This window comes from Tamandua tetradactyla, chromosome 21 (genome assembly GCF_023851605.1).
Source record: "Tamandua tetradactyla isolate mTamTet1 chromosome 21, mTamTet1.pri, whole genome shotgun sequence".
NCBI classification, from domain to species: Eukaryota; Metazoa; Chordata; class Mammalia; order Pilosa; family Myrmecophagidae; genus Tamandua; species Tamandua tetradactyla.
Genome location: NC_135347.1, coordinates 15,985,974 through 16,012,921, shown reverse-complemented (window position 1 = coordinate 16,012,921; position 26,948 = coordinate 15,985,974). Strand labels below are relative to the sequence as shown.

Sequence of the window (26,948 nt, the reverse complement as noted above, 5' to 3'; positions counted from 1 at the left end):
AAGTATTTTGCAGAATAGTAGCTTTTCATGATGGATGAATAAAACAAAACAAAAGAGCAATAAAAAATTGTGTTGATGTTTGCAACCAAAGGTTTCTTAGTCAGATCTTACTGATGAAATAAATCTTTTAACTTTTTGATTCTTTGATTTTGTGCTGTTATTTGGTGATCAAGGCAGTATGCACATTTAGGAAGATTATTTAAGGGTTCTGCAATTAGCAGCTTTCTTTTTCTGTTTTAATTATCTCAGAGCTTAAAACAATTAAACAACTGTCTTTCCCTTCCTTTCCTTTCAACTGACAGTGTCCATCCTGTTTATTCTAAAGTCATATCAGTAACAGATTACTGTGAATAATATAAATTAGGGGTAATATAATGCTGTTATACAGTTATGTGAAGGGACAGTTCCTAGGTTAATTCTCTAGAAACTCAGTTTCCCCTTTAAAGAAAAAAACAAAGTGGCTTTAAATAATTTGGAACCTAACAGTTTTGGTTTTCTTTTCTTTCTTTTAGTTGACTATAGACACAGTGAAACCAGTGCAACAGCTCTGATGGTTGCTGCAGGACGAGGTTTCTCAAGTCAAGTAGAGCAGTTAATTAGCATGGGAGCCAATGTCCATAGTAAAGCATCAAATGGCTGGTAATTTATTTTAAACTGCATCTGTTCTTTGTAAATTTTTGTATAGCTACATGTATCTTATTTGTTTTGTATTTCATCTTTTTATTAATCACTACTGTTTAATAATTGTACATCCGGACTTTAATAGGTATGCAAATAATTTTGAGTGATTAGTTTTACAATTTGAAGAACACTGTTTTCCTGTCTTAACTTGCTATCTTTAAATTTTGATAGGATGGCTTTAGATTGGGCTAAACACTTTGGGCAGACTGAAATTGTGGATCTTCTAGAATCTTACAGGTAAAACTTTATACTGTATTTTATTAATCCTACCTCCTTTTAAAAAGTATTCTATGTAGATCATAGAATGTGACAGATGTAGGCTATTTGTAGTCTGTTATCTGAAGAGCATTAACTTTTTTGTAATTCTAAGGATTTTTTTTTTAGATATTTTATTTTTAAATTGTTGATAAGATCTAATGTGTATTGGTTACCTATTTTTTTTTTATTTTGAAAAATCAGCAAGGGAAATTTCCAGTTAAACATGGTAGATAGAATATATATATTTATCTCTACATTTTCCTAAAAACTTCACTAAAATGACAATGAAGTTGTCAGTTGTCCAAGTCATGGAAAATGGATGAGGACAATGATAGCTGATGGAAGATATTAGTAAGTTTTTAGACAATGGATAGCTAATGATTAGTGGTAGGTGACTTTGCAGAGCTAAGAAAATGGAAATCTGAGTGCCTACAGTGTAGAATTCCAGTGGGAAATACACTCATTTTAGCTTTGGAACGCTGAGAAGCTCATTCATCTACCTTTGAAATAAGCAGTGTAAGAAAGGGCTGAACATTTAGAACTCCAGATTCCCTTCTCCCCTGCTTACCAGATGATATCCTTTCTCTACCTTGACAGGAAATGAGAGGTTTATTAAAAAACTAAGTCATAGAAACGTTGGACTTGGAGTTTACCAGGCATAATGGGAGGGTGGGAGTGAGGTATCAAACAAAAAAAGGGACTTAAAGTGATAGTCTGTAGATTGAAAGTGTGATATTATCCACTCCTTTTCTACTGTCCCTTTTTCACCTTTCCTCTTTAGAGTTTATATTCTTTGGCAGAAAACTTGAGAATTGTTTCCTGGAGAAGTAGACCAGGGCTAGAAAAAAGATTTAGAAATATAAACTTTTGAGTTCCTTGAATGAAATAACCATCTTTAAGCCAGGTATTCAATAGTGCTACCTGTGTATATGGAGTTTCTTGATGTTTTACATTTTAAATATGAACAAACAGCCAAGGATTGATCACCAGACTTTTGAGGGGTAAAATACTCATAAATCAGTCAAATAAATAACAACAAACAGTAAGAGCAACAATAACTAAAAAGACCAGAACTTAGATTAAATGAAGAATCAATGACCCAAAGGAGACGTCAAATAAAACAGTATTGTAATAGAATATATTTCATTCATGAAAGAAAAGCAATGTGCTAGGAATAGGAAAAAGGAATGGACCTGGGTTTTTGCTCAAAATTCACCTTTATGAGACCCACCCAGATTTGCCCTATTTATGTTACAATCTAACTCCCTGCACTGTTGACCCTTAATCTGCTCTACTTTTTCTCTATTTACTGAATGTTCTGTATTTGCTGGTTTGTTTTCTGTCTTTTCCTGCACTAGAATTTACTGAATGTTCTGTATTTGCTGGTTTGTTTTCTGTCTTTTCCTGCACTAGAATTTAGTAAACTCCTTGTCTCCTTTGTTGAAGAACAGTGATTGGATATAGTAGATGTGCAGTGAACTTTTAATGAATGAATGAAGGAACAAGATCTCTTAGGAATTTAAAATATGATAGTCAAAAATTTAAAAAAATCAGAAGAGTTGCAAGATAAAATTGAGATAGAAAGAAGTATAAAGATTTCAATTCAAAATTACCAGTAAATAGTCATTAAGCGGGTAGTGATAAGAGTTTTTTTAATGTAAGAATATTCATCTGAGTATTATTTCTAATATTGAACAATGAGAAATAGCTTATCAGGAAAGAGACTATGAATGTTGACCAAACATTGTTTTTTTTAAAGCATTTTATTGAGTTATGATTCACATACTATACAATTCACCCATTTAAGTGGGTACAATTCAGTGGGTTTTAGTATATTCATAGAGTTATACAATACTCCCATAATCAATTTTAGAGCATTTTTATCACCCCAGAATGAAGCCTACTTCCTTTGGTAGTCACTCCACATTTATCCCCTAATTCTCCTAGCTCTAGCAACCACTAAATCTCTTTTCTGTCTCTACATATTTTGCTTATTCTTAACTTTTCATATAAATGGAATCATATGATATGTAGTTTTTTGTGAATGGTTTCTTTCATTTAGCATAATGCTTTTAAGGCCCATCCCCTACTAAAGCATCTGTCAGTACTTACATCCTTTTTAAAGGCTGTATATTTCAGTGTGGATATACTACCATTTATCCATTCATCACAATTGATGGGCATTTGAATTGTTTTCACTTTGTGGCTCTTTATGAATAATGTCGCTATCAATGTTTGTGTACAAGTTTTTGTGTGGGTATATTTTTAATTTTCTCATATATATATATATATGTATATATATATATATATATATATATATATATATACACACATACATACACACACGCACCTAAGAGTGGAATTGCTAGGGCTTATGGAAACTCAATTTTTAACATTTTGAGGAACTGCCAAATTGCTTTCCAAATGACTACACCATTTCACATTTTACATGCAGCAATGTATGAGGATTCCAATTTCTCCACATTCTTGCCAACACATGTTATTGTCTGTCTTTTTGGTTATTGTCATCCTATTGGGTGTAAAGTGGTGTGTCATTAGGGTTTTGATTTGCATTTTCCTAATAGCTAATGATGTTGACCTATTGTTTTATGTGTGTATTGGTCATTTGTATATCTTCTTTGGGAAAATGACTTTTGGTTTTCTTTTAAAGCTTTTATTGCCAAATTTTACTTTGAAAAATCTGCTTCAAACTAAAACATGAACTATATTATAGTTAGCATATTAATTATCTTGTAGCCTCCTTATGGTATATTGGAAATTTGAAGAAGTACATAATGGGAATCATTGACTTGATCTTTTTTTTTCTTAGCGCATCATTGGAATTTGGAAATCTAGATGAAAGTTCTTTGGTTCAAACAAATGGAAGTGACCTCAGTGCAGAAGACAGAGAGTTCCTGAAAGCTTATCATCATAGTTTTGATGATGAAAAAGTAGACTTAGATTTGATCATGCATCTCCTGTACAACATCTGCCATAGTTGTGATGCTGGTAAATAAGCATTGTCTATAAGAACTGGAACAAAAATGTATATTTGGATTTTAAAAGTAAAATTTTCACGTAATTTCATTGATGGTAATGCCTAAATAATGTCATAAGTATAATCTTTTTGTTGTTATTGATTAGCAGTACTTGAAAACATGTGATATATCTCTTTATAATAAATTTATTTAATTGGTTCTTATTTTAAAATGAGATTTAAGATTAAAAAATAATTATCTCCCAAGGTGCAATATTAATTTTCCTACCTGGATATGATGAAATTGTTGGATTGAGGGATCGCATCCTGTTTGATGACAGGCGATTTGCTGAGAATACACATAGGTAAAAGCTAAAGCTTTTTATTTGTTACTTTAAATAACAGACGGATGCTATAGTGTATTTTCTCTGTAAATTGTCCACAGATATCAAGTCTTTATGCTTCATTCAAATATGCAAACATCTGATCAAAAGAAGGTATTAAAAAACTCACCTGCAGGTGTTCGAAAAATAGTAAGCTTCATAAAATCTTCTTTTTCTATTCTTGTTTGTTGTTTATTCTGTTTTCTTATTAACTATGAAATAATACTGTATTGCAGATCCTTTCCACCAATATTGCTGAAACCAGCATCACAGTCAATGATGTTGTCTTTGTTATTGATTCTGGAAAGGTGAAAGAGGTATGTTTGGATAAATTGTATTTTTCCTTAAATGAATAAAGTTAAATGCCATTAAAACAAAAATGAAGAAAGTTAAATGCCATTACAACAAAAACACATGCAGAATTGACTCTAATGGAAAATTTCCATTGGAAAGCAAGTTATATTTGTCCTAGTCAATAGAAATTATTTTTGAAAAAATACTTTTTTAATTGTGAAATATAATATATAACAAAAAAACAATAAATTCCCAAGTACATTTTAATAAGTAGTTATACAACATATTTTAAAGTTTCTTATGGGTCACATTTCCATGATTATTTGTTTTTTTTGTCACATTTCCATGAGTATTCGTTTTTTGTTCTAGCTGCTCCAAGACACTGGAGACCAAAAGAAATATCAGTATAATGATTCAGCAGTCCTACTAGAAATAATTATTTTTAATATGAAAATGTTAGTTGCTTTGTATTGTTTTCTGTATAATTTTAGGAATATTTATGTAAGGTAAAATTTTGTTATAAAATTTGGACATATTCAGTATAGTTGGGCATATATTGTAAAGGAGGGATAAACTTATCACTAAAAAGCTAAATTGTGAAACAATGAAAAATCAGATTTATTACCCTAAAATTATCTAAAGCTGAATAAGTAGATTTTGAATAAATATTTTAGAAGTTAATGTCTTACTTATTTATTTATCAATAATAAATAAATGGTTTAAACCATCATGGTAGTGTCAAAAGTTTATATGTACAGAACTGACAAGAGTAGCATTTATTAAAATCTAAGTAAGCAGCATCTTTTTAAAAATTCTAAAATTATACTATTATGAGAACGCTTTAAACATTTTCTGTCTGCAATTATTTTGTGAAAGGAAAAATAAGTCACTAAATAATTAAAGCATATATTCTAGTTGAGAATACATTTAAGAAAATAGTTTTCTACAATAAATTTTAACTTTAGCTTCTTTGAGAAAGCTTGGGGTATAGTAATCATTTTTTTAAACTTTTTCCTTTGTAAAGTTCCATGTAGGCTACATTAGTAATTCAGTAGGAGATAAAATGGAAGGAGTTAAGAATTTTTCAGTTTGGGATAGGATTAGTTCAGTGATTATTGTTCTTGCAACTCTAGATCAGCTCCCTGAAAAGTATTTCAAAATATTTCTTTGAAATATTACTGATTACTCCTATCCCCTCTAAAATGATGCAAATACAATAGAAAAATGAACGCAAGAAACAGATCAGTTCTTTCCAGTTTTTTTTTTTTTGAAGCATTAACATATTTTAAATTTTATTATACTGAAGTTCCAGCATTACTAGGTGCACTGCTCAGTTTATGCAACCAGTTAGGCTACTTTTTTTTTTTTTCTTATGGTCAACTGATTTTTTTTTTTATCAATTAAAAAAATTAACTAACACAACATTTAGAAATCATTCCATTCTACATATGCAATCAGTAATTCTTAATATCATCACATAGATGTATGATCATCATTTCTTAGTACATTTGCATCGATTTAGAAGAAGAAATAGCAAAACAACAGAAAAAGAAATAGAATGATAATATAGAGAAAAAAATAAAAATAAAAAATACAAAAAATATATATATAAAAAAACTATAGTGCAGATGCAGCTTCATTCAGTGTTTTAACATAATTACATTACAATTAGATAGTATGGTGCTGTCCATTTTTGAGTTTTTGTATCTAGTCCTGTTGTACAGTCTGTAACCCTTCAGCTCCAATTACCCATTATCTTACCCTGTTTCTAACTCCTGATGGTCTCTGTTACCAATGACATATTCCAAGTTTATTCTCTAATGTCGGTTCACATCAGTGGGACCATACAGTATTTGTCCTTTAGTTTTTGACTAGTCTCACTCAGCATAATGTTCTCTAGGTCCATCCATGTTATTACATGCTTCATAAGTTTATTCTGTCTTAAAGCTGCATAATATTCCATCGTATATATATACCACAGTTTGTTTAGCCACTCGTCTGTTGATGGACATTTTGGCTGTTTCCATCTCTTTGCAATTGTAAATAACGCTGCTATAAACATTGGTGTGCAAAGGTCTGTTTGTGTCTTTGCCCTTAAGTCCTTTGAGTAGATACCTAGCAATGGTATTGCTGGGTCGTATGGCAATTCTATATTCAGCTTTTTGAGGAACCACCAAACTGCCTTCCACGGTGGTTGCACCATTTGACATTCCCACCAACAGTGGATAAGTGTGCCTCTTTCTCCGCATCCTCTCCAGCAGTTGTCATTTTTTGTTTTGTTGATAATGACCATTTTGGTGGGTGTGAGATGATATCTCATTGTGGTTTTGATTTGCATTTCTCTAATGGCCAGAGACATTGAGCATCTCTTCATATGCCTTTTGGCCATTTGTATTTCCTCTTCTGAGAGGTGTCTGTTCAAGTCTTTTTCCCATTTTGTAATTGGGTTGGCTGTCTTTTTGTCATTGAGTTGAACGATCTCTTTATAAATTCTGGATACTAGACCTTTATCTGATATGTTTCCAAATATTGTCTCCCATTGTGTAGGCTGTCTTTCTACTTTCTTGATGAAGTTCTTTGATGCACAAAAGTGTTTAATTTTGAGGAGCTCCCATTTATTTATTTCTTTCTTCAGTGCTCTTGCTTTAGGTTTAAGGTCCATAAAACCGCCTCCAATTGTAAGTTTCAAAAGATATCTCCCTACATTTTCCTCTAACTGTTTTATGATCTTAGACCTAATGTTTAGATCTTTGATCCATTTTGAGTTAACTTTTGTATAGGGTGTGAGATACGGGTCCTCTTTCATTCTTTGAATATGGATATCCAGTTCTCTAGGCACCGTTTATTGAAGAGACTGTTCTGTCCCAGGTGAGTTGGCTTGACTGCCTTATCAAAGATCAAATGTCCATAGATGAGAGGGTCTATATCTGAGCACTCTATTCGATTCCATTGGTCGATATATCTATCTTTATGCCAATACCGTGCTGTTTTGACCACTGTGGCTTCATAATATGCCTTAAAGTCAGGCAGCTTGAGACCTCCAGCTTCGTTTTTTCCCCTCAAGATACTTTTAGCAATTCGGGGCACCCTGCCCTTCCAGATAAATTTGCTTATTGGTTTTTCTATTTCTGAAAAATAAGTTGTTGGGATTTTGATTGGTATTGCATTGAATCTGTAAATCAATTTAGGTAGGATTGACATCTTAACTATATTTAGTTTTCCAATCCATGAACATGATATGCCCTTCCATCTATTTAGGTCTTCTGTGATTTCTTTTAACAGTTTTTTGTAGATTTCTTTGTATAGGTCTTTTGTCTCTTTAGTTAAATTTATTCCTAAGTATTTTATTCTTTTAGTTGCAATTGTAAATGGAATTCATTTCTTGATTTCCCCCTCAGGTTGTTCATTGCTAGTGTATAGAAACGCTACAGATTTTTGAATGTTGATCTTGTATCCTGCTACTTTGCTATACTCATTTATTAGCTCTAGTAGTTTTGTTGTGGATTTTTCCGGGTTTTCGACGTATAGTATCATATCGTCTGCAAACAGTGATAGTTTTACTTCTTCCTTTCCAATTTTGATGCCTTGTATTTCTTTTTCTTGTCTAATTGCTCTGGCTAGAACCTCCAACATGATGTTGAATAATAGTGGTGATAGTGGACATCCTTGTCTTGTTCCTGATCTTAGGGGGAAAGTTTTCAATTTTTCCCCATTGAGGATGATATTAGCTGTGGGTTTTTCATATATTCCCTCTATCATTTTAAGGAAGTTCCCTTGTATTCCTATCTTTTGAAGTGTTTTCAACAGGAAAGGATGTTGAATCTTGTCAAATGCCTTCTCTGCATCAATTGAGATGATCATGTGGTTTTTCTGCTTTGATTTGTTGATGTGGTGTATTACATTAATTGATTTTCTTATGTTGAACCATCCTTGCATACCTGGGATGAATCCTACTTGGTCATGATGTATAATTCTTTTAATGTGTTGCTGGATTCGATTTGCTACAATTTTATTGAGGATTTTTGCATCTATATTCATTAGGGAGATTGGTCTGTAGTTTTCTTTTTTTGTAATATCTTTGCCTGGTTTTGGTATGAGGGTGATGTTGGCTTCATAGAATGAATTAGGTAGCTTTCCCTCCACTTCGATTTTTTTGAAGAGTTTGAGCAGAATTGGTACTAATTCTTTCTGAAATGTTTGGTAGAATTCACATGTGAAGCCGTCTGGTCCTGGACTTTTCTTTTTGGGAAGCTTTTGAATGACTGATTCAATTTCTTTACCTGTGATTGGTTTGTTGAGGTCATCTATTTCTTCTTGAGTCAAAGTTGGTTGTTCATGCCTTTCTAGGAACTTGTCCATTTCATCTACAGTGTTGTATTTATTAGTGTAAAGTTGTTCATAGTATCCTGTTATTACCTCCTTTGTTTCTGTGAGGTCAGTGGTTATGTCACCTCTTCCATTTCTGATCTTATTTATTTGCATCTTCTCTGTTCTTCTTTTTGTCGATCTTGCTAAGGGCCCATCTATCTTATTGATTTTCTCATAGAACCAACTTCTGGTCTTATTGATTTTCTCTATTGTTTTCATGTTCTCAATTTCATTTATTTCTGCTCTAATCTTTGTTATTTCTTTCCTTTTGCTTGCTTTGGGGTTATTTTGCTGTTCTTTCTCCAGTTCTTCCAAGTGGACAGTTAATTCCTGAATTTTTGCCTTTTCTTCTTTTCTGATATAGGCATTTAGGGCAATAAATTTCCCTCTTAGCACTGCCTTTGCTGCATCCCATAGGTTTTGATATGTTGTGTTTTCATTTTCATTCGCCTTGAGATATTTACTAATTTCTCTTGCAATTTCTTCCTTGACCCACTCATTGTTTAAGAGTGTGTTGTTGAGCCTCCACATATTTGTAAATTTTCTGGCACTCGGTGTATTATTGATTTCCAACTTCATTCCTTTATGATCCAAAAAAGTGTTCTGTAGGATTTCAATCTTTTTAAATTTGTTGAGACTTGCTTTGCGACCCATCATATGGTCTATCTTTGAGAATGATCCATGAGCACTTGAGAAAAAGGTGTATCCTGCTGTTGTGGGGTGTAATGTGCCATAAATGTCTGTTAAGTCTAGCTCATTTATTGTAATATTCAAATTCTCTGTTTCTTTATTGATCCTCTGTCTAGATGTTCTGTCCATTGATGAGAGTGGCGAATTGAAGTCTCCAACTGTTATGGTAGATGTGTCTATTTCCCTTTTCAGTATTTGTAGTGTATTCCTCGCGTATTTTGGGGCATTCTGATTCGGTGCATAAATATTTATGATTGTTATGTCTTCTTGTTTAATTGTTCCTTTTATTAGTAGATAGTATCCTTCTTTGTCTCTTTTAACTGTTTTACATTTGAAGTCTAATTTGTTGGACATTAGTATAGCTACTCCTGCTCTTTTCTGGTTGTTATTTGCATGAAATATCTTTTCCCAACCTTTCACTTTCAACCTATGTTTATCTTTGGGTCTAAGATGTGTTTCCTGTAGACAGCATATAGAAGGATCCTGTTTTTTAATCCATTCTGCCAGTCTATGTCTTTTGATTGGGGAATTCAGTCCATTAACATTTAGTGTTATTACTGTTTGGGTAATACTTTCCTCTACCATTTTGCCTTTTGTATTATATATATCATATCTGACTTTCCTTCTTTCTACACTCTTCTCCACACCTCTCTCTTCTGTCTTTTTGTATCTGACTCTAGTGCTCCCTTTAGTATTTCTTGCAGAGCTGGTCTCTTGGTCACAAATTCTCTCAGTGACTTTTTGTCTGAGAATGTTTTAATTTCTCCCTCATTTTTGAAGGACAATTTTGCTGGATATAGAATTCTTGGTTGGCAGTTTTTCTCTTTTAGTAATTTAAATATATCATCCCACTGTCTTCTTGCCTTCATGGTTTCTGCTGAGAAATCTACACATAGTCTTATTGGGTTTCCCTTGTATGTGATGGATTGTTTTTCTCTTGCTGCTTTCAAGATCCTCTCTTTCTCTTTGACTTCTGACATTCTAACTAGTAAGTGTCTTGGAGAACGCCTATTTGGGTCTATTCTCTTTGGGGTGCGCTGCACTTCTTGGATCTGTAATTTAGGTCTTTCATAAGAGTTGGGAAATTTTCAGTGATAATTTCTTCCATTAGTTTTTCTCCTTTTCCCTTCTCTTCTCCTTCTGGGACACCCACAACACGTATATTTGTGTGCCTCATATTATCATTCAATTCCCTGAGCCCCTGCTCAAATTTTTCCATTCTTTTCCCTATAGTTTCTGTTTCTTTTTGGATTTCAGATGTTCCATCCTCCAGTTCACTAATTCTAGCCTCTATCTCTTTAAATCTGCCATTGTAGGTTTCCATTGTTTTTTTCATCTCTTCTACTGTGTCTTTCAATCCCATTAGTTCTGTGATTTGTTTTTTCAGACTTTCCATTTCGTCTTTTTGTTCATCCCATGCGTTCTTCATGTCCTCCCTCAATTTATTGATTTGGTTTTTGAAGAGGTTTTCCATTTCTGTTCGTATATTCAAAATTAGTTGTCTCAGCTCCTGTATCCCATTTGAGCTATTGGTTTGTTCCTTTGACTGGGCCGTATCTTCAATTTTCCTGGTGTGATCTGTTATTTTTTGCTGGCGTCTGGGCATTTAATCAGATTTCCCTGAGTGTAGGACCCAGCAGGTTGAAAGACTTTCCTGTGAAGTCTCTGGGCTCTGTTTTTCTTATCCTGCCCAGTATGTGGTGCTCATCTGTCTGTGGGTCCCACCAGTAAAAGATGCTGTCGCTCCTTTAACTTTTGAAGACTCTCGCTGTTTGATGTGTGCTGGAGACAGAGGAAAGGTTGTAGGTTGATTTTAATAGCTTCCAATTGTGAAGTCCTGGGATCTGAATTCCTTGAGGGAGGGATTCCACCTGAGTTGTGTTTCAACCCTCCCGCGGGGAAGGTTCAGGTGGTAGAGAGCCCTGAACGCACCCTGTTTCTGCGTTTGGGGCAGTTGCAACCTGCGTAATCCCAGCGATGAGCCAAGAGGCAGCAAAGCCTCCGTAGAAACAGCCGCAGAAGGCTCTGTTTCGCCCCCTCTCCTCTTTTTCAATTAGCCCAATCGGCGACTTCCGCCTTGATCAGTTTGGCCTGAGCTGAGGGCCTATTCTTTGTAGTCAGAAGTTGTTCATTAATGCCATTATTGGTGTTAGGTTGGGCTCAGTCTCTACTACTGTTGGAGACTTTTTCCTTTCCCTCCGGGAAGTCGCCTGTGGGGGAGGGTCGCCAGCCGCCGCGGCTTGGGAAACTGCTGTTCTGAGGCTCCCAGTCGACCCGGGTAGCCGCGTGTGTGGAAGGGGCTGCGGTCGCCGGCCACCACGGCTTGGGGGACCACCGATCCAAATCTCCCAGCCGGCCTGGGAAGCCGCGCGTGGGTGAGGGGCGCCGGCCGCCGCGGCTTGGGGGACCGCCAATCCAAAGCTCCCAGCCGGCCCGGGAAGCCGTGTGTGTGGAAGGGGCTCCAGTCGCCGGCCACCGCGGCTTGGGGAACTGCCGATCCGAGGCTCCCAGCTGGCCCGGGAAGCCGCGCGTTGGGGAGGTGTGCCGGCCGCCACGGCTTGGGGAACTGCCGATCTGAAGCTCCCAGCTGGCCCGGGAAGGAAGAAGGGATGGGCTCCGGCCGCCAGCCGCCATGGCCCGGGGAAGCGCACGCCTCTTGGGGACCTCACCGCAGCTGAGTCTCTTAGCCGGTCCAGCCATTCCAGAATGGGGTACGCTGTGTGTCTGGTCTCTGTCGTGGCTCCGGGAGCTGTTCTGTACTGTTTCTAGTTCTTTAATAGTTGTTCTGGAGGAGGAACTAAGACCTGCGTGCCTTCTCTTTCCAATATTGATACCTTAACATAATTGACCGTCAGTATCCAGCTTTAGCGGAGAGCAACAAAATCTGGGAAAAAAAGAATGGGAAAGTTTTATAGGTTTTCTGAGTTTAGTTTTTATTCTTTTATAAAATCTGGAGTTTTTAAAAAATCACACTCCATTCTATTATAGCTATGAAGTCAGTAGGGGCTATTAAAGTTGGCATATTAAAATATGTTGATAAAGTTTCATACTGTTTCCTCAAATAATTTTTATGTTCTAACATAAAGATGATTTAAATATTACAGAAGTCCTTTGATGCGCTGAATTCTGTTACAATGTTAAAAATGGTGTGGATTTCCAAAGCTAGTGCCATACAACGAAAAGGCAGGTAATGTATATTTAATGTACATTGATTCAGTTGCCTATAAAACGGTAACATTTTCATGCGTATTATATATTTAACATATATTCCACTGTCTATGAAATGTTAAAATGTGCATGTTAGTCTTAGTTTTGATATGGTTTTTATAAAGGAAACCTTTCAAATAACTTTTTCAAAGGCAATTTAGATTACGTTAAGATTAAAAACTTTTGCGCAGTATAATTCCACATTCAGAAGTCTGCGAAGCTTAATAAACAAAAATAAAAGGAAAAGTTCTAAATATTTGCAAGAGAGGACAAAGAGCTGATAACAAAAAATAATCTTTAAAATCAATTAAATCAAGATCAGTAATCCAATTACAATGGATAAAGGTAATAGTAGTTTACCAAAATAAGGAATATGCATGGCCTTTTAATACATCAACCTCACAGATACCAAAAGAAATACAGATTAAAGTAATTACTATTTGTTTATCAGATTAGCCTCGATGAAAATTTTACTAATAAGCACAATATACTTGGCAAAAGTACGGACCAATAGGCTTTAATGTCTTGCTGATAGGAATGTAAATTGGTGTGATTTCTTCAGAGGGGAATTTGAAACTGTTTATTAGATTCTACTTTTTATTGTGGATTGTACTTTTCATAATTTATCTTGAGTATACTTATATACATATCAAAGGTGTATGTTTAAGAATGAATGTCCTTTACAGCATTATTTGTAATATTGAAAAATCTGGAAATAGTGTTTGTCAGGAGGGAAGTGGTTAAATGATTGCTAGAGCCACTCAAAGACACACTAGGTAGCTGTTAAAAGGAGGGATATAATTCATGTGGAATGAATTTTCAGGATGTGTTGTTAATGAAAAAAGTAAGGTGTAAAACTTGTATTCTTTTGTATTAAAAATATGTGCGTATTTTTTTAAAAAGCAATAAAGAAATAATTTTAAAAATATGAGCATAGAAAAAGTCTGAGAAACTGAAGAAATAGTTAATGGTTGTTGACTCTGAGAAAAGGGATTTGGAAGTTACTTGGAAGGAGACTTAGTTTTCATTTTGTTCTATTTTGTAGTTTACTTGTTAATATTTTTTTCAATGTGCTTGTATTACTTTTTCATTATAAAAAAGGTAAAACTAAAAAAGCATCAGTTTTCATAATAACCAGTAGATTATTTAGACTAATTTCTCTTGCATTTTTAACTAGCAAGAAAGCATCAGTTACTGATTTGAAAAGAAAGCATTATGCTATAAAGACTGTGAATGCATTGTTTCTATCTTCTGTAATGTCATAGAATGCCCATGAGGTCTTTGTTGTTAATTATTGTGTTATTTGTCATTTTATGATAAAATGTGGCTTGACATACTGAGCTGGACTTAACTATACTATTAATAGCATATTATAGTGGATAAAGGTCATAAATTTAGAAATATTTTGTTGTTTCAACAAATGTTTTTGAAATCCTTTACTCTGCAACTGTTAAGGATGCAGTGATGAATAAACTAGTATCATAGATGAATTTTGAGGTGTGAGGAATGTTACAGTCCAATAAATTAAGCCATTTTAATACTGGGTGTTCCATGTTACAACTGGGTATAATGTTTCTAGAGGATTTAAGATAGAATCTGGGGGTGCAAGAGTAGTTCAGTGGTAGAATTCTTGTGTGTCAGGTGGGAGACCCGGGTTTGAATCCCAGCCCATGCACTTCCCCAATAAAACAAGCAAGCAAGCAAGCAGGCAAACAAACAAAAACTCAACAGATGATGCTGCAATAATGGGATACTCACATGGAAAAAGAATGAAATGTTACCCCTGCCATACAGCATACAGAAAAAACAAAAGAATCTGAGGCAAATTTGACTAAACAAAAGTAGTGGAAAAGCATTTCTGACATAGGGAAAGCATACATGAAGGTGTAAAAGCAAGAGAGATCAAGGTGTTTTGGTTGGAATTTAATTTAGAAAATAGTGAAAAACGAGCCAAAAGAAGTTAGTATGGAATAGGTCATGAAGAACCATTTTGAATTTTTTCTCTTTTTTTAAAAGTAATAGAGCAGGTGAAGACATGATTATAATATATTCTTTCAGCTTTTTTGATAATATATAGGAAGAGGCAGAAATGCTGATAGGAAGTCCCGGTAAAAGTCTCTTTCGTTAATGCTTTCATAATAATAGGGAGAGATGAGATTGGCCAGGAGTATTATTCTGGCAGTGGAAATAAAAAGAAGTAGATACTCAATTTGAGAGATTTTAAGAGAAAGGTTATATTAGTGTTTGATGGTATGTTGGGAGTAAGGGTAAGGAATAGGGTGGAATCAAAGATGTCATCCAGTTTTTTGTCTTGGAAAAATTTTGGATGATGGTACCTTTGTCAGTTAGTATGGGAGGAGCAGTTAAATTGGGGAGAAGAATTAACTTTTGGTTGCGTTGAATTTGAGTTAGCTATGGAAAGTCCAAGTGGAGCTGCCCAAGAGCCTTCTGAAGTATAGCACTGGGGTTAGGCTAAAAGATCTAGGTAGAGTAGATAGAAATTGAAATCGGGAATAATTAAGATCGCCTCAGGAGAGAGGATAGAATAAGAAGAGCAGAGCGCTAAGGTGCAACTTCAGAGGAATATCAACATTTAAGGACTGGACAAAGATAGATATTCCTCAAAGGAGGTTGAATAGATAGGAAAGCTGAAGGCTACAGTGTAAGGTAACTCAGGAGGAAAAGTATTTAATGCAGGAAAGAATGTTTCAGTGTCAGATTTTGTAGCTTTTGTCACATTGAGTTATAGATATGGCTGCCTGTCTTTGAATTGCTTGTTCCTTGAGGACAGGAATATTTCTATAACTCCAACACTTAGCATATTCAGCCCTAGAATTAGCTGATATGGTGACTGTAGGTGAATTTAGAAGAAACTGCTTTTCCTCAAGATACTCTTATGCTGCTTAACAGCAAATTATACAAGTCTCCGTGATGATGCTCAGTATGTGGAACCCTCTGTAGTGTATATTGCATAATCTCTAGAACACTAATCAATAGTCCCAGTCATAGTGTTTGATATCAGTTCAGTAAAATTGATAGAATTTAAATTTCTAGATCTTTATTCATGCTTTGTTTTTTTATTCACTTACTATTGTTTATCTTATGATTTTTACCATAACCCTAGAATGTGTATCAGGTAGGTGTCATTCGTGAATCTCATTTTGTGAGTGAATAATTGAGTCTCTGACAAGTTAACTGTCTTCTCAAAGATTTCATGGGGGATAAGCATCAGAGTAAGAATTCAAACTCAGATGCCTTATTTATGGTTCATTGTTCTATCCCTTAAACCATATTGCTGTTATAGTTTCTTTATATTTCATAACCTTTATATAATCTCACTTTTGTCTTTTATTTCTAAGGGCGGGGCGATGCAGACCTGGAATCTGTTTCCGTCTGTTCAGTAGACTCCGATTCCAGAATATGCTGGAATTTCAGACTCCAGAACTTTTGAGAATGCCATTACAGGTAGAGATTTACTTAACTCTAAAAGGATCTTCTTCTGCTGGTGAGGGAGGAAAGAGACCATTTCAACTCAGACTGACAGGACTTTTTAAAAATCAGTTTTTAAGGGGGTGCAAGGGTGGTTCAGTGGTAGAATTCTTGCCTGCCATGCCAGAGACCTGGGTTCAATTCCCAGCCCATGCACTTCCCAAACAAACGAAAAAAAATTCAGCAAATGGTGCTGCAATATGGGGGCACTTACATGGAAAAAGAATGAAATGCAACCCCTGCCATATAGCATACAAAAAAATTAATTTGTAAAACAAAATTATAAAACATATATTGTTATGTGTATAACAAAAGATTTTTCAGTACAAGAAAATATAATGCATATAACTTCAAACTTTTTAAGTATTATATGAGTACATTTAAATTATGTTGCAGTTTACAAGTATTTTGTATTTTATGTGCTAGATTAGGAATCTATCAACCACATAGTATTTCCTTTTAATATCTCTGTAAGGATTAGAAAACAAATTATTTAACACCCAACAGATGATACCAAAATCTCAGTTTTGGTGCAGAGATTACCTTGGTGGTTTTGAATTGGGTTCACTAAGATTTCCTAACCTTTATTCATTGATTTCCTTTAGGTTTTCTGACTTCATGGGATAGCCAGGCATTGTGTAGTTTCTAGGGAAAGCTGCAGGAAGTACATTAGATTGATTCTTCAGTGTGCTGAAGTAGATGTTGGCTTCTAAACCTTTAAAGTCACAGTAGATGATGTTTTTGGCATCTGTGTACCTGTATGACCTCCTCCTCCCCAAAGGCCTCTGTGCTATTCTGTCTTCCTCTTAGGATAAAATCAAAGTCCTAACAAGAGCCTAAATGACCTGTTCCTGCCTGTGTCTATTTATCTTATCATTTCTCCTTTCTCCCCTCATCCCAGTAGTTTTAGTGTCTCAAGCATATCTTCCTTTTTTCTATTTCAGGACCTTCATATGTGCTGTCTCTTCTCTCTAGAATTCTCCCCTCTCCCCCATCTTCCTTTTATTATTACTCAACCTTTACATCTTAGTTTATATGTCACTTCCTCAGGGATATTGTCTTTCACTTCCTGTGGCCTCCCTCCTGCTCTTGACTGAAGGTTATTAAATCTCTTGCTTTACCTCTTATATAGTTCTCTGTACCCTTCATAGTACTTATTACAGTTGTTATTGCATTATATAATTACAGTTACTTGTTTAATATTTGTTTTTCACACTACAGGGTAAACTCCATGATGGCAGACACTAACTTGTATGCTTGTTCTCCTTTTTCTTCAACTTGTTGCCTGGTGCCTTTCACCCAGAAAGCACTTAAATATTTGTTGAATTAATAAAAGATCCTGGAATATATAATAAATGAAAAAAAGGTTTATTTTAGAGTAATTTTTAAAATTGCCTACTTTTATTGAGACTATGCTTTTAAAAAAATTGCTGGTCTTAGTGTTTTCAGACAGTGACTCAGGTGTCAGATCTGTATGAGGAGACATTGGCAGTGAGAGCAGTGGTAATCTTGATATGAGATGAAGAAAGCCTTAGGTCTGGAACCTAGGGGGAAGTATGAAACCTTATTTCCTAGACATTGTTCTCTTCGCTGTTTATTCTAATCACAGACTCTACTAGTCTGTGTTTTGGAAATATAGTTCCCAGGATTTCTTTAAAAATAACAGTTGATATTATATACTCTATAATTTTTCAAAATTATTTGCTACTTTGATTTGCAGGAACTTTGTTTACATACCAAGCTGCTAGCCCCAGTTAATTGTCCCATTGCTGACTTCCTTATGAAAGCTCCTGAACCTCCACCATCTTTAATTGTAAGAAATGCTGTCCAGATGCTTAAGGTTGGTTTCTTAATAGTTCTATTTCACCTGACTTTATTTTACTTGAAAAACAGTGACTTATGCCCAAATTTTAAAGTTAAAAGAAGTGAAAATATATCTTAGGTAATTTTCTACTTGAAAAAAATTATCTTAAGTGATGATTTACTTTGAACACGCTGGTGGTAATTATAGTGAAACAGAAGGTATAGTTCTTCTGCATAATATGTTATGCCACAAAAGATGTGGCAAAAAGGATATATTTATATGTAGATTTCTTGTGTGTTTTCAAGTATGTTGTTTGGTTAAATGTAGTTTTTGGTCATTACAAATTATATTCTCTTTCCTTTTATTTAGACCATAGATGCAATGGATGCATGGGAAGATCTGACGGAACTTGGATATCATTTGGCTGACTTGCCAGTAGAACCACATCTTGGTAAAATGGTTCTGTGTGCTGTTGTTTTAAAGTGTCTGGACCCCATCCTTACTATTGCTTGTACACTAGCCTATCGAGATCCTTTTGTATTGCCTACCCAGGCCTCTCAAAAACGTGCAGCTATGCTTTGTAGGAAACGTTTCACTGCCGGAACATTCAGTGACCATATGGCACTTCTCAGGGCATTCCAGGTACTGTTATTACTGTCATTATTATTTTGTGTGTTTGTTTGTTTCTTTATATTATTTTTTTTAATTTTAGTGCTTAGCACAACCAGAAATAGAGATGGTTTCATTAATTTTCTTTCATAATATTGTCACATTTTACTAATAGTCCAGAAAAATACCTTTCTGCTCTTGATATGTTTCTCTGCTTTCCTTTTTTTCATTTTCTCAGTTTTAACCTTGTAAGAGTGTGTGTGTGTGTGTGCATACATATGTATTTTTTTAATAAAATAATTTTAAAAATTTATATTTACATTTGCATTTTTTAATGGTGAGTTACTTATTTTTAAGTCATGTCCTAGAGAAGAAATGCTCTCAGATTTTAGTTAAGAAATATTGTGTATTATACAATGGATATGAAACAAATTTGGAGTAAACTACCTTGACTTAAACATCTATTTATTAATTTTTTTAGAATATATATCTCTTTCTTGAATGGTCAGGACACTATGTAAGAACTGTGTTTTGTAAAGCAAAATTGAAAAATCACTTAAAACCTTTTCAGACAATGGTAGTGAGAAACTGAGTAAAGAGACAAATAGGGAAGAAAGATTAGGCAAATGGGACTTTGAAGAAGGAAAATAAAATGTAATTGAGAAATTTAGACATGCAGAAGAGTGGTGTTCCTAAAAAGTTAGACATCTTATTTATCCTTAAATTTTCTTATATTTAGGTTGTGTCTGCTTGCATTTAAAAATTTTACTGTATTTATGCAGAAAGTACTCTTTTTCAGCCATACAGGATTTTTCCAGTACATGCATAATTTAAAAAATAAGTTGTAAGTTCTTTTGTGAGCAGTATTAAACAATGGATTCCATGTAGTATAATGTATCACGTGAATGATAATAATTGGAGAGAGATTTGAAATAGAGTTCTCATTTGAACTTCATTTTTCCTCAGCTACTTCAAAATCATGAGGGATAAATTATTCCTTTGGTCTTTCAGTTTTACTCCAAAGCAGGAGAACCCATTTTTTAAGGGAAGTTTTTAATACTCTGTAGATGGTTTCAAGATATCCCACTTTTCATTCTCCATCAGATTAGAAGATTGATACAGGGTTATATTTGGAGGACCAGAGGGCTAGGTATTATGATGGCTTAGTTGAAACCTCCTATACTTTTGGGGGTTAAAAATTAGGAGAAGCAGCTGAGAAGGTAAGTATTTTTACATAAACAGTCATTTTAGTTACTTGACTTTGTTCTCATTGGGATTTTATCAACTCAATGGCTTTCAAAGCATTTTTTTTTTTTTTTTTTTTTTTTTTTACATGGGCAGGCACCAGGAATCGAACCCGGGTCCTCTGGCATAGCAGGCGAGCATTCTTGCCTGCTGAGCCACTGTGGCCCGCCCGGCTTTCAAAGCATTTTAGCATAAACTAATGATAAATCTTATTTGATCATAAAGTCTTAGATTTTATAGAATAATTGGAGTAAGAATTGATCTTGAGGTTAGTGAAGTGGATTTCAGTTACTTTCTTCTTTCATTAAGTAGTAATTGGTAAATGTATCATGTTATATAATTATTCTGTTTTCATAGGCGTGGCAGAAAGCTCGAAGTGATGGATGGGAGAGAGCCTTTTGTGAAAAGAATTTTCTTTCACAAGCTACTATGGAAATAATCATAGGCATGCGAACTCAGTTGCTTGGTCAACTTAGAGCCTCAGGTAAATTGTTCCCACAAAAAACATTATTGAAAACACTTAGAATGACTTGCTGATATCACCTACAATCTCCAGTTTTAACTGATGTTGTATTACTTTCAGGACATTATCAAATTATTGTATATCATACATTTTTGAAATGTTTTGAAACCTCTACATGGCCTTGACTTTTGTTTGCTGACTTAGAAAAAAGATGTTGCAGAAACTGTAGTTGAGAAATATGTGAACAGAATCTATTCCCTTTTGATACTGTTGACAGTGAACAGTTTATATTTGCTGTAAAAATCAATTTAGATCTTCTAGTTATATTTTCTTTTACCACTATTGATTAGCATTTATCTAGCTCTGTGAAATAGAAATTATAAAAATTTAAGTAGATAGAGAGGAGTTCTAGTCTTTATTTTGGATATAAAACAACTGGTTGTCACTTGAATACACACACATATAAAGAGGATGTCAGGGTTGCTATTCCCTTTTAGAATTGTTCCTTTGAATTTCTTCTCTGAGTGGTATAGTACACTGAAGAGATAGTCAGAAAAAAAGTATCAAAGCATGGAATCCAGTAGCTGAAATACCATAATATTTAAGAAATGAACCAGAGGATTTACAGTTGTCTTGAATATGGGGAAATATGAAGGGCTTTGAAATTTAAACAAGAATACTCTGTATTTACTTGACTGTACCTTCAGTAATAGTGTCTGTGATAACCAAAATATTATTTATACCAGTCAGAAGAATGGTTTACGTTTTCAGCTGTGAATTTAGTTAATTAATAACTTAGGAAGAATTTTATTGAGAGAATTTTTACTTTTTAAAAAGCCCTAAAGTCCTCAGTGAATCTTCTGCTTTTGCCTGTGTGAACCTAAACTTTCTTAAAATCATTGGTTCTGCGTTTTAAACTTTCCAGAGAAGAGTCTAGTATTGCTGTGGAATTTGAATATCATTAAACTTATATGAGCTATACAGTTTTTTTGTAAAAACATACACACATTTGAACATATCTTTTGCACAGTGGAGAAAGTTGGTGTGTTTTTTTCCTCTTTTTTAGGTTTTGTAAGAGCACGAGGTGGTGGTGACATTCGAGATGTTAATACAAACTCCGAGAACTGGGCTGTTGTTAAAGCTGCATTGGTGGCAGGCATGTATCCTAATTTAGTCCATGTGGACAGAGAGAATGTAGGATTGACAGGGCCAAAGGAGAAAAAAGTACGGTTTCATCCCACTTCAGTTCTCAGTCAGCCTCAATATAAAAAGGTAAAATATTTTTAATGCTCTTAGGCCCTGAGGTGAAATTAATCTATTTCAAATAGCCGAAGATTAATTTAAAAAATACTTCAGATACCTAACTCCTTTTAGGAATTATTTATATATGCATAATAAATTTTGGAATAAATTTTTGATTGAGTCTTGGAGTTGGAAGAGGAAATGTGTAAAGTAATAGAGACTTTTGTTTAAACTCCATGAGTAATGATTTGCTTTAATTTTTCCTTGGATATTAATAAAATATTATTTTATTCTTCCTATATTTCATTGAGGAAATTTTTACATTTTAAAAGTATAAACAGTAATTTAGGTGATAAACACAGTTAATAATTGTAAAATTTATTTTCCTAATAGATTCCACCAGCCAATGGTCAAGCTGCAGCAATTCAGGCACTGCCCACAGATTGGCTTATTTATGATGAAATGACCAGAGCCCATAGAATAGCTAATATTAGATGTTGTTCGGCAGTGACACCTGTCACTGTATTGGTATTCTGTGGACCAGCTAGGTTGGCAAGTAATGCTCTTCAGGAACCTTCATCCTTTAGAGGTAACGTATTATGAAAGAAAGAAAATTCTATTTGGAAGGAAAGGTTTTTTTTTATTAATAACTCAAAAATTGTGAAATATAAAAGATTTAGTCATAGTAGCCCACTTTTGATATATTAGGATTTAAATATTAAGGTACACCTTTATTTTTTAAATTGATTTCTAGGGTAACTTAATATTGATTGCTGCAGAAGTTTGCCTTATTTACTTTTTTATTGTGGAATATACTGTATATACAAAAAGGCAATAAATTTCAAAGTATATTGTAACAAGTAGTTAATAGAACAGTTTTGAGTTTGGTGTGGATTATAGTTCCCCAATTTTAGGTTTTTACTTCTTTTTTTTTGTGAAATATAACATGTATACAAAAAGGCAATAAATTCCCATGTATAGTTTAACAGGTGGTCATAGAGCAGATTTTAAAGTTTGGTATAGGTTACAGTTCCACAATTTTTTGTTTTTTTCTTTTAGCTGCTCCTAGACACTGGAGACCAAAAAAATCTCAATATAATGATTCAGCAGTCATACTCATTTGTTAAATCCTATCTAACTCTGTTATATTCCTCTTTCTCTCTTTTTTCTTTTTTTGTAAGACATAACATATATACAAATTGCAATACATTTCACAGATTTCAGAGTTTGGTATAGGATATAATTCCACAATTTAGGTTTTTACTTCTAGCTGCTTTACGCTACTAGAGACAAAAAGAAATACCAATATAATGATTCAGCACTTATACTCATTTTTTAAATCCTCTTCTTTGTTAAAACTCCTCCTTCTCCTTTAATTCTTCTCCCAGTCTTTAGAGGTATTTAGGTTATGCCCATTCTAACTTTTTCATGTTGGAAAGGGCTGTTGATAATGTGGGATAGAGGGATGGAACTACTTGATGTTCTTGGAGAGGCTGGCCCCTCTGGATTTCAGGATTTATCTGGCCTAGGAACCCATCTGGATGTTGTAAGTTTCTGGAAAGTAATCATGATACATGGAACTTTTGCAGAATCTCAGCTAGAACTCTAGGCATTCTTTATGGTTGGCAGGAATGGTTTTGGTTGAGGTTTGGCAAACCATGGTAAATAGCAGTAACTAGCTGAAGCTTGCCTAAGAGTAGCTTCCAGAATAGCTTGATTCTATTTGAACTCTCTCAGCCAGATACATTATTTTGTTAAACTTATCTTCCCCCTTTCGGTCAGGAAGGCATTTTCAATCCCATGGTGCCAGGGCCAGACTCATCCCTGGGATTCGTAACCCATGTTGCCAGGGTGGCTTTCACCCCTGGATGTGATGTCCTACATAGGGGGGATTGTCTTTCTTGTTTTTGTGCATTTAAATGACAGTATAACATAAATAGAGAAAATTATTTAAGGAAACTAATAACAGTCACTCACAATCCCCATTACCCTTATTCACACCCTTTTTGATATTATGTATTTTTTTATGTTTACATATTTTAAATTATTTCACCCATACTGTTGTTTTATAAATTCTATTTTTATTGTACTGAATATCAGAAACATTTTTTAATATTTCACATTAATGACTGCAAAATATTTTAGCACGTTGATGTGCATAATGTATTTAAACTGTTCCTTTATAGTTGAACGCTTGATTGTTTTCGGTTTTTTGCTCTTCAGCGATTCAAGAAATATTGATTGGGCACCTATTATATGCCAGGTACTGCAACTGTGTTAGACAATCAGGGTGTAACAGAAACAAGGTAGACAAGTTATTTCTGGCCCTATAGAATTGACGTGGTAGTAGGGATAGACTGACAAAAAAAAGTATACAAATACCTCTATCCATGGTGTTATGAAGGAAATAAAAACAAGGCTGTCATATTCCTGTCAAAAAGAAATAATTTTCCATACATCTGTTTATATTTTCCTTCAGCTAATGTTTTTGATGTTTTTCTTAAAAATTTGAATGAGAGCATTATGATTTTAAAGGTACTAGCCCTTTTCCTGTCTTTCTTAGTGCAGTTTGTTATCCCTTTCAGTTTTACATATTTTAAGTTCTGTGCTTTGATTAGTGTCTGTTCAACTTGAATAATCCTTTCCTATGCTGTTTATTTTCAAAACTGATAAAGTTTCATTCTTCTGTTGATAAGTAAGCTGATAAGTTTTCTGTTTCTGTATTTCTCATTTTCTATAATTTGATTTTTGAAATATTTTAAAACTAAATGGTTTTCTCAATATGTTGAATTGATTTCTGATTTAAACTGGAGATGTAAATTTTTTTTGCAAAGTGCTTTCTCCTCATAGCATCATTTATTAAATAATCCTTATGTATCTTTTTTTTAGAAATCTTCATGATTGTATATTGAATTTGGGATCTTTTTCTAAACTTTCTGTCTGCTGTATTTTAAATTTCCACCTTTATATTGTAACATTTTGTTTAATATTGTTTATTAGCAAGTTCTAATTATCATATAGTGGAGAATCTATCTGTAACTTTTTTGCTGCTTGTCTGTTACTAAAGCTATACTCTGATGATCTTCTCTTTTTAATAGTCAATATTCAGTAGTCATCTTGTAATCTCTCCGCAACCGGCAAATCTTTTGTGGTTTCAATTTAATGTTTGATTCCAGGAATTTTATTGTATTCTTCTGTTTAGTCATATGTTTTATTAAATTTAGCGGTAGAATTTTTGGGGTTATTTTTATAAAGATTGGGCATATTAAGTTTTTTTGTTATGCTTGAATTTTTATGATGAGTGGATTCCCTTTGTATCATTTTCCTGCTTTGATCTTGCTTAATAGAAAAACTACTACAGACATTAGCATATTCTATTTACCATTACTTTACTAAACTCTTAAACCTTTAGATTTTCTATTTATTAAATTATATTACTTTTAGGTGGTAGTGTTTTTAGTTTATTTGTTAACAGAAATTTATGCCTTTCTATTTCATATTTTTTTCAAGGCCTTCAGAACCTGTATTAAAGGCCCATTTTCTCATTGAATTAAAAGGTTTAATTTCTAAAGCTCTATACCAATGAATATAATATTAATTTTAGTTTTAATAAGTGTATTTTCATTAAATTAAAGGAGAATTCTGCTTTCATATTTTTAAACATAAGTGAGTATTGAATTTATTAAATTACTTTTGAGCATTTGTTGATATAATCAGAATTTGTTTAGCCTACTCATATGGTACTTAGGTGTTCTTATGAAATTATCCTTTTGTTTCAAGAAAACCTTCACTAGGCTAAGTTAGATAGATGTATTGCATTGCCAAATATTTTGCTAGTATTTAAAAAAATAAATACTACCAGATATTAGAATTTTATATTCACCATGAAGCTGGGCAGTAGGGTTTGGGTATGTGTGTATGCTCATACATCTGTTCAGGCATGATTCTATCAGGTTTTAGAATTAGATTTAGATTTTTCTCATTGAAGGTATTGGTCAATATTAGATGCCTTGAAGATTTGAAAGATATGGTAGTCTGGATTTCTTCATTGCTATTTTTAAGAATATCTTTAATTTGTTACTTACATACCAGCTTGATTGGGTTTGTTCTTTAGTTTTAGACTTTTTTTTTGTAGAAAGAATAGATGTATTTGAAGGGTTCAAATTTATTCTATAATTGTGCTTACTATATATATATTTTTTAGCTTGAACTAGTTAAATTTTATATTCTTATCCCCACTTCTGATTTTATAGATAGATTTGTGGTTTTCCTCCTTACAGTAAATTTACCATGAGGTTGTCCACTTATTAGTCTATTCAAAGAACTAGATTATAGTTTTAGCTGCTCTTTTCATTTTATCTTTTCTAATTTATTAATTTCTTCTTTACTGTTTTTTTCTAGGTTTACTTAGATGAATAGTTTCTTTTCTTTTTTTTAAAAAATGGGAACTTATGAATTTAAATGATTATTATTTTGGCCACATTCCAGGGTCTTAAAACATGGTGTTTTGTATTTTTTTTAAAATTAATGTTCTTAAGTTTCATCTTCATCCAGTTATTTTTTTTAGCTTTTTTATGTATAATATAACATATATACAAAGCAAAGAAAGCAAAAAACAATAGTTTTCAAAGCACTCTTCAATAAGTAGCTACAGGACAGAGTTTGCTTGGGCTATCATACCATCATCTCAGATTTTTCCTTCTAGCTGCTCCAGAACAGTTTTATCCAGAATATGCTCCAGATGGCGTTATAATTTTTACGTTCTTGGTGATTTTGTATTGTCTTTTTGTGTGGTAATTAGACATTGTAGTCTTTAAAATGTCTTTCTTTTTCTCCTTTTAAATATTGAGATTTAGTTTATAATCTATTGGGTTTGGAGAACTCCCCTCACAAATTGTTAGTATATCAGGGTTTTTGAAAATATAGAGTAGCTGCTTGATTACTTTTTTGTTGTGCTATAAAATGGTAAAAATGAAACTTTTTTTCTTTCAATATGTGTTTAAACAGCGGATGGTATTCCTAATGACAGTAGTGATAGTGAAATGGAGGATAGAACTACTGCTAGTTTGGCTGCTTTGAAACTTGATGACTGGCTGATTTTCAAACTGGATCCAGAGGTAACTTGCTTTTTAGTAGCGCAGTAAATTTTTTTATTCAGTTAGTATGAATTGATAGTATGATAAAATTTTATCACCAGTATTGAGTCTTTAGTATTAAAGAATGCAGTTTGTTTTTCAG

General features: G+C 33.6%; 1 protein-coding gene across 6 annotated transcripts in view; it reads left to right on the top strand.

Moving 5' to 3' along the window:
• The window catches only part of YTHDC2 (YTH N6-methyladenosine RNA binding protein C2), a 156,391-nt gene that overhangs the window by 108,200 nt on the left and 21,243 nt on the right, over positions 1-26,948 (top strand). For all 6 annotated transcript variants that reach the window (XM_077138925.1, XM_077138930.1, XM_077138927.1 and 3 more), the window contains 14 exons: positions 513-639; positions 853-918; positions 3,770-3,948; positions 4,185-4,281; positions 4,362-4,449; positions 4,536-4,616; positions 12,756-12,838; positions 16,218-16,323; positions 18,068-18,187; positions 18,521-18,793; positions 20,363-20,489; positions 21,535-21,740; positions 22,104-22,299; positions 26,718-26,827. In XM_077138925.1, coding sequence (XP_076995040.1) covers positions 513-639; positions 853-918; positions 3,770-3,948; positions 4,185-4,281; positions 4,362-4,449; positions 4,536-4,616; positions 12,756-12,838; positions 16,218-16,323; positions 18,068-18,187; positions 18,521-18,793; positions 20,363-20,489; positions 21,535-21,740; positions 22,104-22,299; positions 26,718-26,827 — 1,859 coding nt within the window. The remainder of the gene's footprint in view (positions 1-512; positions 640-852; positions 919-3,769; positions 3,949-4,184; positions 4,282-4,361; positions 4,450-4,535; positions 4,617-12,755; positions 12,839-16,217; positions 16,324-18,067; positions 18,188-18,520; positions 18,794-20,362; positions 20,490-21,534; positions 21,741-22,103; positions 22,300-26,717; positions 26,828-26,948) is intronic.